Raw genomic sequence first — 13,813 nt, forward strand, 5'->3', positions numbered from 1 at the left:
TGACCTCCTTTAGTAAGTTATACTGAAGGAAGCAGGTCTAGTGTGACCACATCACCTTTTTATTCCACTTGAATATTTCACTTCAAATGCACATAGCTCATTTATGCTGAAACCTGCATTGACATGTCTTGTAGTATTTCTTTATACCATATATCCTCTTAAGAGCAAAAGCTATTTCTCTGAACATTAAAATATTTATTTCCTTTTATCATTGTGATGGAGAGTACAACTTCTACTGAGCAGGAGATCAGGGACCACAGACCTGGTTCTAGTACTTGACTGTTGGAAAATTAAATGAACTGTTTTATCTCTTAACTGCTCATAGCACCCCACACATGCTGAGCACTCCCTCTTCAATTCTGTGATATGGGAATCAATCTAAAGTACATAAAAAGTCCATATATTTGAACTTTTATAAATGTGAGAATTATCAATTTATAATAATCAATGATCATGTAATATTAGTATCATAATTTTCCACCAACTGTCTCATCTCAGACAGCCATTAGAAGGGACAGTAATGTAAATAATTCTGGCTGATGCCTTGGTAGTGAGATGGTACATATTTCTGTAATATTAGTGACTGTAAAAGCCAGGACACTATCATTCTCGAAAGTTTTTATAGAAAAAAATGAGACAATAAGCAATATATTTTCTGTTACTTTTGGGATTTATCCCAGGGCTTTGTATATAAGCAAGTGTTACTTTAGTAAGCATAGCATAAAGACATTATTTTCATGCATTAATATGATTGTTCCCAGTTTCTGAAGACAAATTAAGCTGGAAAATCATGAGAAAAATGATGGCAACATTCAATAACACAAAAGAAAATATGCTAGTCAAGGCTAGAAATGTCCATATTAAAGTTTTAGCAAAAAATTAGATTTTGTTTTGTAACATGTGAATGCATACTGAAAGTTTTACATATATAGTATACGTGTATATATGCATGCAAATATACATTAATAGCCAAAGAAAATGGATAGTATTAATTAAGTAAATATTTCATAACTTTTTAAATCCACTGATACACCTTTGATTAGCAAATCATCATAGAATTTTAAGTTGCTACTAATCATGTTATATATACTAAGGCCATTTGACAGTTTAATCCAATAAAGTATTATTACAAGATTCTTTTTTTCTATTGGCTTAAGTATGCGCCCAATATCCAGAAATGACTCAAATCATATTGGAACAAATTTCATAATGTATGTATTGTTTATAATTAATATCAGCATTACCAAGATATAAAATCACTCTATTGGTATCCTGTCCTCATAATCCTTCAGTGCACTAATATTGTATTAAATGTTCAGTATAGATTAGAAATACGTTCTACTCATTAGAGGGCACATATTTATTTATTTGCCTTCTAGACAAATATAGAAATGAAACAGAATACAAAGGAGTTAAGGTAATCATGAAGTAATTTATAAACAGATTAACAATGTGGGAAAGACATGATACACGTGTTTGTCTCTACCAACATATGAAAAATGAAAAAAAAAAAAGGAATATTAGAACTAGCATGGCAGAAGCTTTAACTGAACTCCAGGGTGTTTGTACATTGGACACCCAATAAAATTCAGTGTAATTAAAAACTATAGGACGGGCGGTGGTGGTGCACGCCTTTAATCCCAGCACTCGGGAGGCAGAGGCAGGCGGATCTCTGTGAGTTAGAGGCCAGCCTGGAATACAGAGCAAAATCCAAGAAAGACGCAAAGCTACACAGAGAAACCCTGTCTCTAAAACAAACAAACAAACAAACAAACAAACAAAAATAGCTGGGCGGTGGTGGCGCATGCCTATAATCCAAGCACTCTGGAGGCAAAGGCAGGAGGATCTCTGTGAGATCGAGGCCAGGCTGGTCTACAGAGCTAGTCCAGGACAGGTTACAAAAGCTACAGAGAAACCCTGTCTCAAAAAACAAACAAACAAACAAACAAACAAAAACAAACAAACAAGCAAAAAAAAAAAAACAACTAACTATAGGACTAATTATTCTTTATTCTGAGAATCAGGACCCCTCTAGCTTTATAGCAGTATATATTGTTTACAAATATTATTTCAAATCTGGATGCATGTATTAGAATGTGAAAAAACACTGAGTATGTAGAGGTTAATTTGTTTGAGTTACCTATGAGGTCAGGGAGAGCTTTGCTTTGGAGCAAGTACTTAGCATGAAAAATGCCCTGGGTTCAGTCCTAGTTGTAAAAAGAAGTCAAAATGTTACCTACAGAACACAGCACTGTTTTAAATATTATGTTTTCAAAAGTAATTAGTAGACATGGATTGTTTTGCACTTGTCAAATATTTTTATGATGGGCTTAATAAAGGGACTGACTTCCTTACCTGTTTATGAATTGATTGTTAAAGATACAAATGACATCACATCTTCTAGAACAACATACTGTCTTTGTAAAAGACTGAGCTAGAAAATGTGAATGGCATTTTACTACACATGAACATGAACAGAAAGCTCTTGGGGAAATCTGTGAGGACAAAGTATGAGAAATGTTCTTCTAGAAAATCAAATTAAAATTTTAGTAGGTTCATGAATTCTTGGGAAAGAAGATATAAAATTGGATATAGTAGAGAAGACAGAAGTTTAACACAAGGAACCCAATTAGGTTTGAGGAAATATGAATACAGTGATGATTTCTTACCTGCATTGTACATCCTTTCCATGAGAGAGAGCGTCATTAAATTCCCAACATTTACTGCTTCTTAAAATCTTATTGGTGCCAGTCATTCTTTTAATTCTGTACACCTTGATATCATTTAATTCTCATAATAGCTGTGCCATACAGTTCTTACCTCTAAATCCAATATGGGCAATGATCTCACAATTATAATTTTGTGCCTAAAAGTGAGTATTTTCAGGATGATTTCATAAACACCAAGAGATTTTTTTTCTACTGAGGAAAATTAAAATGAACAAAACAGAGTAAACTCCAGATAAAGATATCTACTTATATCTTACTTGTGACTGGTGTACTGGGATATGTTTTATGATTTATAAAATTACTGGTGTGAATTCATATTTTAAAGGCAAGAAACAGAGTAGCAGGCTTACATGTATGATTTGGATAAATTAAGTGTTTTAAAGGACACTTCAACTCAGAAATTGAAACAGTTCAGTAACTCAGAATGGGATCCCACAGAGTATGTTATGTGAAAAACAGGATAAAAGAAACAAACAAACAAAACAACAACAAAAAATCATAATTAAAGTATAAAGAGAGGTGAAGGATGAAATTAGTTCAAGAAAATCAGCAGATATTCTGGATGGTAACTAATTGTTAGTTCCACATGTGTTCTTATTCATAATGGGAGTCATAAGGAGCAGCTCAAGGTAGACAGATACTCACTCAAAATTGAGAGGAGCATTGTAGGAGACATGAAGTACTATAGTTAGAGTTTTCCTGTCTGGCCCAGAGTCAGGACAAATCTCTCTTACCTGCCAGGCCCATAGACGCTCAGACCCAACCAAGTAAACACACAGAAACTTATATTGCTTACAAACTGTATGGCTGTGGCAGGCTTCTTGTTATCTAGTTCTTTTATCTTGAATTAATCCATTTCTTTTAGTCTATACTTTGCCTTGTGCTCGTGGCTTACCAGTACCTTACATCTTTCTTGTCATGGTGGCAGCTGGTGGTGTCTCCCCCCAAACTCCCCAGCCTTCCACTTCCCACAATTCTCCTCCTCCTTGTCCCACCTACCCTATCCTTCCTGCCTTGCTACTGGCCAATCTGCATTTTATTTATTTTAACCAATCGGAGCAACACATTTGACATACAGAACATCCCACAGCAAGATACATTAGTGATTTCTGCATAATTAAGATAGACACCACAGTGTGACTTGTTTATGTTTTATTGTAAATTTCCACAGCAATATACAGGAACCAATGATACTAAATTTATAGTTACTAATGTATAATATATATCAATCCAGTTAGTGTTTACATGTAGGCTAACTAATACAAATAAAAAGTATCAATCTTTTTAAGCCTTGGTGTGTGTATATGTTTACATTCTGTTATACACAGGTATATATGTGGCTTTAAGCTGACAATGAGTGAATTCTTACTTATGGAATTTTTTATGACAAATATGGCTTGTGTGTAAGTCTTGTCATATCTGCCACTGTTCAGGAATATCTTCTCTTAATGTGGTATTCTTTGGTAATAAAATTCACAGATCATTGCTGAACTAATCTATAGTCATTTCAATCCATATGAATCATTGCATGATGTAAATAAATCCATGTGCTATGAGAAAAACTATAAACATTCTATGTATAAAAGCCATAAAGTCAGAATTAATCTTTGAATATATTTCTCTTTCAATAATGAAAATAGAGATATGATTCTATACATCTAAAATGTATGACTTTATATGAAGTAGCAGCAGTTTATAATATCAAATATGACTTAAATTCCATAGGCAAATATTTGTATAATGAGGAAATTTATTTTGTTCCTATATGGCTGCAAAGCCTGAGAGTGGACTTAGCAGACTGGCAGTGCTCTCAATGGAAAGACATGAAAATTCTTGGCCAATTTTTGTTGTTAAAATTTAAATGAATTACTTTAGACCTTATGGGTGTTTTGAGAACTTAAACATTGTAACCAACAATTGACTTTTGTACTTATCAAGGTTTAAGTATCATCCCTCATCTTTCTAAGATCGTGCACTATGTAAAATATAAGTTGGCTGAATAAATTAGAAGCAAGCAATATAATTGGAAAAAGAAACAGACCACCCAGTTTAGAAAACGAAGATCCATGAGGTTAGAGCAGAGTATAGTGAACATAAGCAGAGGCTGAATCCACACAGAATAGACTACATGAGTATTGGGGGCCCAGGACAGGTGTGGATAAGCCTGTCAGTACCCAGAACTGGTATTTACTCTGCCAGAGCAGATAAGTATGTATACATGGGTGCCCAGACAGTTTTGTAGACTCCCAGGACAGGCGTGGATAAGCATGTGGGTAACCAGAACTGGTGTTTACTCTGTCAGAATAGATAAGCATGTACACATGGGTGCCCAGACAGATTTGGAGACTCCCAGGCATATGCTCATGAATATGTAAGAGCTGCAAGTCAGGTTTGTATGTTTCCAGGACAGATGTGCATGAGTATATAGTATCCCTAGACAGATGTATAATCTCCATGGACAGGTGTAAATGGACGCTTCCAGACAGAAGTGTATACTTAAAAAACTGGTGTTCATCAATATGTGGGACCCATACTACATGTATGTATTTTCTCAGGACAAATGACCATTTGTTTGTACAGGTGTGTACACTTCCAAATGGGTGTGAATTAGGGTGTGGGAGACCCAGACTCTTTGAGGGCACGTGTTCCTTAAGATGTGGTAAGAGCTTTAGGGCTTAGATTTCATCAAACCTCATCCACATATCAAGTGGCATCCTTTCACCTTCCTGTGCCTCTTGGCCTAGATTTATAAAAGAGTGGAAAATTTTATATGTGATGCCTTCAGATCTGTAATAGACGACAGTTAAAATAATTAGTTAAAAATTTACAGATTCTTGTAAAAAATTTAATTAGTTTATTTCAGACAGAATAAACAGACTTTCAAAGCTGTCAACTTAAAAAGAAATAAATACTGATATTTAAGGTCTTGGTGTAGGATGTTTGACAGTATATATTCTCCCAAATCTTATACATTTGGTCTTTTTTATTTCTAAAAATAAAATAGGTTATTTATACACAGTAACCTCCCAAATAAATAAAATTTCTTTCTTTCTTGGGGAACTATGATAAATACTACAATGGACTTTATTCTTCATCAATGACTTTTACCCCTTAACTAATATCCATAATAAATAGGGAAGTATTCCATTATAATCTCTGTGACAAAGAGTTCACAACTCCATTTGTGCTTGTTAGGCAACAAGTGAACCATTTATACAAAGGGATCCACCTCACTGCAGGTCAGGACGGCCAGGAAAATGCCTGTGTTGTCTCCTGTGTTGACGTCTGTGTAGTTTGTTTTATTAGCGTTATGTAACATCTTCAATGTAACACTGCTAGGGAGATGATGCGCACTCAGGTCTGGTTGTAAAGGTTTCTGATAACTCTATTTTGAACTTTTGAAATGTGTTTTATTCCTAAGGTCTTGGAATTGGGAACATGTTCTATGTTTTTTATGAAGATGGAATCAAAGTGATACAACCCACAGAATGTGAATTTCAGAGGCACATTAAGCCTAGTGAAAAGCTCCTTGGATTTCAGGCAAGTATATGAAAAGTTCCTTTATATTTTTATGAGAAAACTTGTATAAAGTAAAATTATGTTTTAGAAAGACAGTGACTTGTATCACTCCGTGAAACTTGTGAGGGAATAAAATTCTAAATTTGTGATGCTCTCTGTCATTATATGAAGGTTTGAGATGGAAAATGATATATTTTACAGTTTTAATACTTGTGTTATAATGAAATTGATAGGGATGAAATTTTAACAATAAATACAACATTTAATAACTTTCTCAGGCTATGTAATTTAGATCTCCAGTTTCTTAGGACATCATTTCTTTAACAAAGTAAAAGAAAACTGAGGATAATTTTTAGAATGTATGTATTTTGGATATTAAACTTATTTTGCCTATCTTCTCCCACACAAATTTAAAGTGAAGCTTAACACTCAAAATGTGATTATTTAAAATATAATGAACATACTTTCAGACAAAATTCTTTCCTAATTCCCATATTTAAAGTTGTCAAGGCCATGTGACATTTCAGATCCTGATTTAGAACTTGATTTTATATCTTCATCCAGCCCACTAGAGGCTGGTAGTGCTGCTATATATTGATATATGAAGACACCATTCACAGATGAAACCAATGCCCACAGATGAAAAGCAAACATATATAATAATAAAATTGGGAGCACATAATATTAAATTGAATTAAATAATTATTTATTACATGAAGTATTTTTCCTACATTTAAACATAGAAAGTATGGTTATTCCACTGTGTGCACATGTTGTGATACTGGACTCCATGATTTCAAGTTTCTAACTGTTAAGTAAGTTCATGGAAAATAGTGGAGTGTTACATAAGATGACAATGTTTCATTAGGAACATCTGTCACTCTATGTCTGTCTCTGTGTTTGCATCTCTCTTTGTATCTCCCTGTCTCTCTCTTCTTCTTCCCTTCTCTCACTCCTTCCCCCTTTCCCTTCCTCATCCTCCCTTCCCTCATTCCCTTCCTTAATCCCTCTCCCTCCCATTCTTCCCTCTCCTCCGCTCCTCTCTCTGTTTATCTACATATACATTTATTTTAAAATATTGACTCAGAATTGTGGGCTAAGGTGTGAAGTCCAATGTCAGCAGGACTGATCGACAATAGAACATATAGGTGAGAGAGGAACTGTCTGTTTAAGTGTGGTGGGCCAGTTCATCAGGCTAGAAACTCAAATCAACCAGAAAGTAGGAGTCTTGAGGATGGATTTTAGGACAGGTAGAAAACTCAACCTAGGTTTCAATATTACAATCTTGAGATAGAATTTTGTCTATGTTTGGGCACATGAGTTTGGGGACATGTTCACCACACTGGATGATGTCAGTCACCTACATAAACACCTTCTCCTTATTTGTATTGGGATTTAGCTAAGCATTTGAATACCCAGACCTGGTCAGGGAGATGTAGGTGGCCACTTTCACCTGTTCTTCCTTTAGTGTGTGATGAGGTATGTATTCATGACAAGCTCAAATGCTGCTATACATAAACATGGACAAGGAGCAGTAGTAAAAACAATTTAACAAAAAGTCCATTGCCATCAACCACGGTGAGTCACTCAGTTTGGTTTAAGTTTAAAGAGGGATACATCTCACTTCTTCCCTATTTTAACATTAATCTCTGCTTTGTAAAAAACTAAACAGTGTTTCCCTTTTGTTGTTTCTCAAAACATTTCCAAGAATAATTTATCGCTGAGGTTTTAGGGGATAAATATAATCTCTAGTGCCTATTAATTTATAATGATATGATCTGAAGTACTGTTTAGATGAGTGAAAACATCCTTTCTTTGGAGTAGTGAAATTAAATTTATCTTATCTGATTTTAGAGAATAACTCTTTTGGATATAAGTGGTAGTGGAGAAATCTTTTGGAATCATTTTTTCCTCATGAATAAAAAATAAACATTGATAACATATTTTTCAAAGTCCTTTCAACATTAAGACAGTAACAGTTCAGTTCCCCACACAGGGTGTGTAGATCAATGAAGTGTAGATAAGGACTGATATACTTCGAATCTTCCATCAAATTCTTCAAAAGGTGCTGTTTTCTTGCTCTAAGTAGAAATTCAATTTTGGTGCAACATCAGTGTGCATTAGGTTTCAGACTTTGGGAGAGCACTGGCAAGGATTCATTCAGTGAACTGTGTTATTCTTTCATCTCCTGGGTTGATTTTTTGCCCTTTGTTCGTATCTCTGATTGGCAGGACTCTTGCTTTATTTATATTAGCTCAACACAAGATTTTTTCTTGTCAAGGAGGGTATGATCTTCAAGCAAATATATTTCTCATTCAGACTTATGGATTCATATTCAAATTGAAATAAGTTTGGGGGAAAATGTTTAAAATTCTTTTCAGATTACTAACTTTTCACTCTCTTGGATTTCAAGGACTGTCAATCTCATCTCCTACCCACATGGCCTTTAAAGGTTTTTAATTCAGTCAACCTCAGGCCTTACAAATATAGCTTTCTTTGGATCCAGCTGCTGGTCTTAAAAAAACAAAACAACAACAACAAAAAAAAAACCAGGGTACTACTCTGACCGACTGGCTACTGGTACAGCTGTGAGACAAAGGACCATGCATTATCATGCCTAACTAATCTAGAACATGCCCCCAAAGGTTCTTTATCTGCATTCAGTGCCAATTTAAAGTGTTCTGAGAAGCAAAACAGAACTCACAGCCTTTTGTAGCACACCTAACACGAATCTCTAAGATTCCTGCATATAATCCTTTGAACTTCCTCCTTTGAAAATTAATTTTCTTTGAGAAATCAACATTTAGTACTTTATTAGAACACAGAGTGTACCTGAGAATAGGAGATCCATAGCACAATACCTGGATGAGGCAAGAGTGATACCAGTCGGCATACAGGAACAGTCCATGTTTCTCTACAGAGAGCAACCAACTCAACAACTCTCCTAGTGATGATTCCAGCTTCCCTTTGCTTCTTGTTCTGTTTCTAATTCAATTACTACTTTTCAATATTAGGTACCACAAACACTTATTTAAACAACAGCCCTCTTAGGTAGGTGGTGTAGACATGTTACATCTATGTGTAGCCAGTGGACATCCTCCACACTACAATGCGTTCTGGAAAACACAATCGGGAGACTCCCCCACAGAGTGCTGTCTCTGTGGGGGCACTGCTCAAACAGGGCTTAATTTGCAGAACTGTGGAGCAATAAGAGTTTATGCTTTTGTTCCTTTGCATGTGCGGTGACATCATGCAAAGAACTTCCTATGGAGAGAAATATAAACGCCTTCTAAATATTCCTTCAGAGATTACTCTCTAGATTTCAAAAGAAATACATTTAAGAAACTGTTCTTTGAAGTGCTAGATGCAAAGAGATCTTCTGAAAATTTTCTAAAAATGCACACTGCTGTAACATTCTTCCTCTGTGTTTCTGTTGAACATCTGTTTGGAAGCCCCCTCTTTGGTGGCTTTGGCAGAAGGTGGGGGTTTAAAGCAGGTAGCAGTGTCCTGATAGAGATGTGCAGTTCCCTTGTGCGTTAGGCACAATAAGGTTATAGACATCATATTAAGGGCTCTTCAAGGAGCTCTTGATAAAAGCAGTCTGTGAGCAGAATAATTAGTGCATTCAAAGTTACTTGAATTTTTTGTTAGATTTTTTTAATGGTAGAGATGTTAAGTGATTTAAAAAAAATATTGATACAGATATTATTAAGCAAAAATACTTGATATTTAAAATGTCATACAAGTCTTACTATATATGGCTTAAATTACAGGTTTTGTATAGTTTATTATATTTGTATAATGAAAATACAGAAGTTTGTTGTTAAGAAATCAAAGTGGATTGATGTTTATTTTTAAGAAATAATGGTTTGTTCCACCATGTCTCCTGATGTCCAGTCCCCACTTTATATATTAAATTAAACAATCTTTTGTCCTTGGCACATAATGTATTTTGAACTATCACTATTAAATATTTTATGTGGGTATGTTTTTGACAACTAATAATTTTAGTCAAACAATCCCTATTTTCATTTGTAAAGTGTACTGAAATCTCTATCAGGTTACAAACATCAACTGAATTTTTCAGGAAAGAAGGGAAGCATAAATCAGCAAATAAATACCATTAATTTTATTAAATGTTTAAATATGTAGATATTCCAAACCTGTTCAGTGTTGAAATTTAAGTTTTTATATGCTTTCTGATTATTTTCTCAATGGATTTTCTATCCTGAAATTAAGATATAGTCACCTAATAAGAATTAAAATGACAATGACTGAAATCTAAAATTCACTGGTCTCACCTAAAGAGGCACTTGATTCATTGCCCAGAAAAATTAGTTTCTGAATGTTGGTTTATTTACTTTTAAATTTTTGTTGAATCATTTTAGGCAACTATCATGAATAGTTTTCAACACTATAATAATGCAGTCAATCTTTCCCAGAGCTTGCTAGGCTACATTTTCATTTATCTTTAAAGCAAAATAATTACAATAGATACTGTTCTCTTATGTAAATGCACATGCACAAAGCAGCATGTTATATAGCACTGATAGACACACAAACTTCTGTTTCAGTCCTATTTGTCAAAAATTATTTCCTAGTAAAAACTCGAAAGGTTGACAATAGGAGTTTCCAGATGGTATGTCTGGCAGCTTTCAGGTGAAACCAGAATGTATTTTTTTGTATAAGTGTATTTTCAAAAGGTACATAAAACATAAAATGGTGTGGTATGTATTCTTCAACACAAACACAGTGTTTTAATACATGTAGTCATCACATATTGTTTGTATCAGATTAGATGTACATGATTTCAGATAAGTTTTTTTGTTTTTGTTTTTTGGTTTTTTTTTTGTTTTTGTTTTTTTTTGGTGGGGAAAAGCAGTCCAAATTCTTTTAGCACTTTAAAATTACCTCTAATCACTGGGCTTTTCAACAGGACCCCAAAATGTCTTGCCACCTTGCTAATTTTAACTTGGTACATACTGATCAGCCTTTTTTCTCTTCTGTCTACTCAAACCCCTAGTCCTCTAGTACTTCCCATTGTATCTACAGTGCTATGACATCAGATTTTACTTTTGTTTTTTCTGCATCAGACAAATTTGTAGCAATTCACATTTCTGTCTCACTTTGGACTATTTCACTAAACTTGTTAAGTTACATCTATTTTCTAACAAACAACAGGTTCCCAGGATTGTTAGAGCTACATAATATTTTATTGTGTGCTATACCCCATTTCCTTATCTATTCACTGTAACCTAACATAAACTTATCTAATATTAAACTCTATATTATCACTCATACCCATCTTAAATGAATTTTGTTTATTTGTTAATCCATAGATCTTTATTGAAAACTCTCATTGTGTCAAGTTTTGTGGTAATTATGTCATGAAGAGGAAAGAGGGGAATACACATGAGCTTTATAAATCACATGCCTGTGTAAGTGTGGCAGTTGCTCATATGGGAATATGAATAATGAAGCATGTTAAAGAAAATCACCCTGCTGAATTTCCATTGAATGAAACACCTTTTCCCAGATCAGGGAAGCACACTATCAAGATAGAAGTAGCAGGAAAAATTGGCATGGGACTATGCCAAAGATGTTCTATTGTGAGACAATGGGATAAAGGTAGTGGCATCATGGGCAACACAACTCAGTTGCTGGAAACATGGCTGCATGTCCACTGGGATTGTTCCTGCCCTGGGCCATGTCTAAATGCCATGTCGATAAGTTCAAGGCTTTCGGTTTCAACCATATTTTAAGATGAAAAATATGTTCTTTATTATAAGAACAGAGGAAAATTATAAGACCTTGTTCAAAAATTTTTATATCTACAGCCCATTTTCATTATAGTTGATGCTTTAATCTGTAACATTGGATACACTTACTAAGTAATATAATTTTATATTTTAAAGATAATTGAAAATGTGATTTTATGCAACAGATAATTTTTCATATTTTTTCCCTAACTGATAAAATGAATTTACTTGTGTATAAATTTTTTATATTATCTTTTCACCATAAACCTGTACATAATAAAATTTGCTACTGTATTTTCTGCAGGCAGGAAACTGAGGTAGGATGACTGTTGCAATTTCAAGGCTAAGTCTGGTCTACATTATGAGTCCAGGATAGGCAGGGCTGCATAGTAAGATTCCATCTTAAAAACACATAAACTTTAAGTCTTCTAAAGCAATCATCAAGCAATAAGTATTAGGAGAAATGTGAAGTTATTTGAAATCTTGTCCTATGGCTGTGTGGTAATGGGCTTGCTTCACATGTGTGAAGCTCTGGATTCCATCCTTGATGCTGGAAAAAAAAAAGGTTAATCAGATGCAGTGTTGCTCTTCATTAGCATTTTTATGTGGCACAGATTTCTGTGTGAACTGCAATCAGGTTTAAAAATAGAAATGTATATAATTATATCTGCAGATAGATTTATAATCTAGGGGAGATAAATCTGTTATGTCAGAATAATTTTTTTCAGCCAGTAGCAGGCTCACAAAACTAGGCAGCCTGTCTTCCACATCAGGCACTTTTAGCTGGACAATATGTGAGGACAGAAGAATCTGATCCAAATGATAGGCACCATCTGCCTCTGACACTGTTTGCTGCAGGATCAAAGTGGGATGCTTAAGTGGTATTACATGGGTTGAATAATGGAGATGAGTCCACAGACTGACAAGGAGCTTAATTCATACTCCCATCTCACCGATAATGCATAGAAGAGGGATACAGATATTCTACATATTGAGATGGAGAATCTTATTTCACAACTAAAATCACTGAAAAGAGAAACCTATAAAATGCACATTACTCAATGCCACACTATGAAAAAAGAATTTTGAGGGGAAGGAGGCCACAGCTCACACTCCAGGTCATTCAAATTATTGAACTACTCTTTCTTAAAAGTTTGTTCCTCTTATCTTGTATGGATTTATAATGATGAGAAATATTTTACTTCAAATATGAAGCAGCATCCAAGGTAAATTAAATCTAAATGAGAGTCATTTGAAATGTTTAAAATGGCTAGATTTTCCTTTGAACCTCTTTCACATCTAAGATTTAATACTGTATTTATAAAGCCATTGCCAATTTTTAAAAAATAATGTTACAGTGCTGATGGGCCAGGTCAATGAATAGCCCAAGACAGACTTGAGCTGAAGGGAACACTGAAGTTCAGATCTTGGCTGTATTTAAATAGCTACACTGACATATAACAAAGGGTCCACCTATCAAAGTCAGAAAATCATTCTGTGTGGCATATAATGAGGGATCATTGTCTTATTGCTCTCTTTCGTCCAAAGAATGTATTGGCAGTTAGTTGGAGTGTGTGGGCAAACACAAATAAATTTAGGATACACTGTGTGTTTGAAGTTAGTGTTCTCTCCTTAAAGGATGACTAAGGTATACAATATATATGGAAGGTATTTCAGTATTTCTAGGGTGATGGATTGGCTGCTTCTCTTGGGCACTGTGATTATACTTAACTTTCCATTACTTTAAGAACAGGACCATGGGATGTATTATGTTATGAAGCAACAAATTTTTCATTATTGTTTTTT

The 13,813-nt window shown here is 34.4% G+C and overlaps 1 protein-coding gene across 3 annotated transcripts in view; it reads left to right on the top strand.

The window, feature by feature from the left end:
* Fstl5 (follistatin like 5) overlaps positions 1-13,813 on the top strand; it is a 572,741-nt gene that overhangs the window by 482,012 nt on the left and 76,916 nt on the right. For all 3 annotated transcript variants that reach the window (XM_036190876.1, XM_036190875.1, XM_036190878.1), the window contains one exon: positions 6,151-6,269. In XM_036190876.1, the coding sequence (XP_036046769.1) occupies positions 6,151-6,269 (119 nt within the window). The remainder of the gene's footprint in view (positions 1-6,150; positions 6,270-13,813) is intronic.

Source organism: Onychomys torridus, chromosome 6, assembly GCF_903995425.1.
Source record: "Onychomys torridus chromosome 6, mOncTor1.1, whole genome shotgun sequence".
Lineage (NCBI taxonomy): Eukaryota > Metazoa > Chordata > Mammalia > Rodentia > Cricetidae > Onychomys > Onychomys torridus.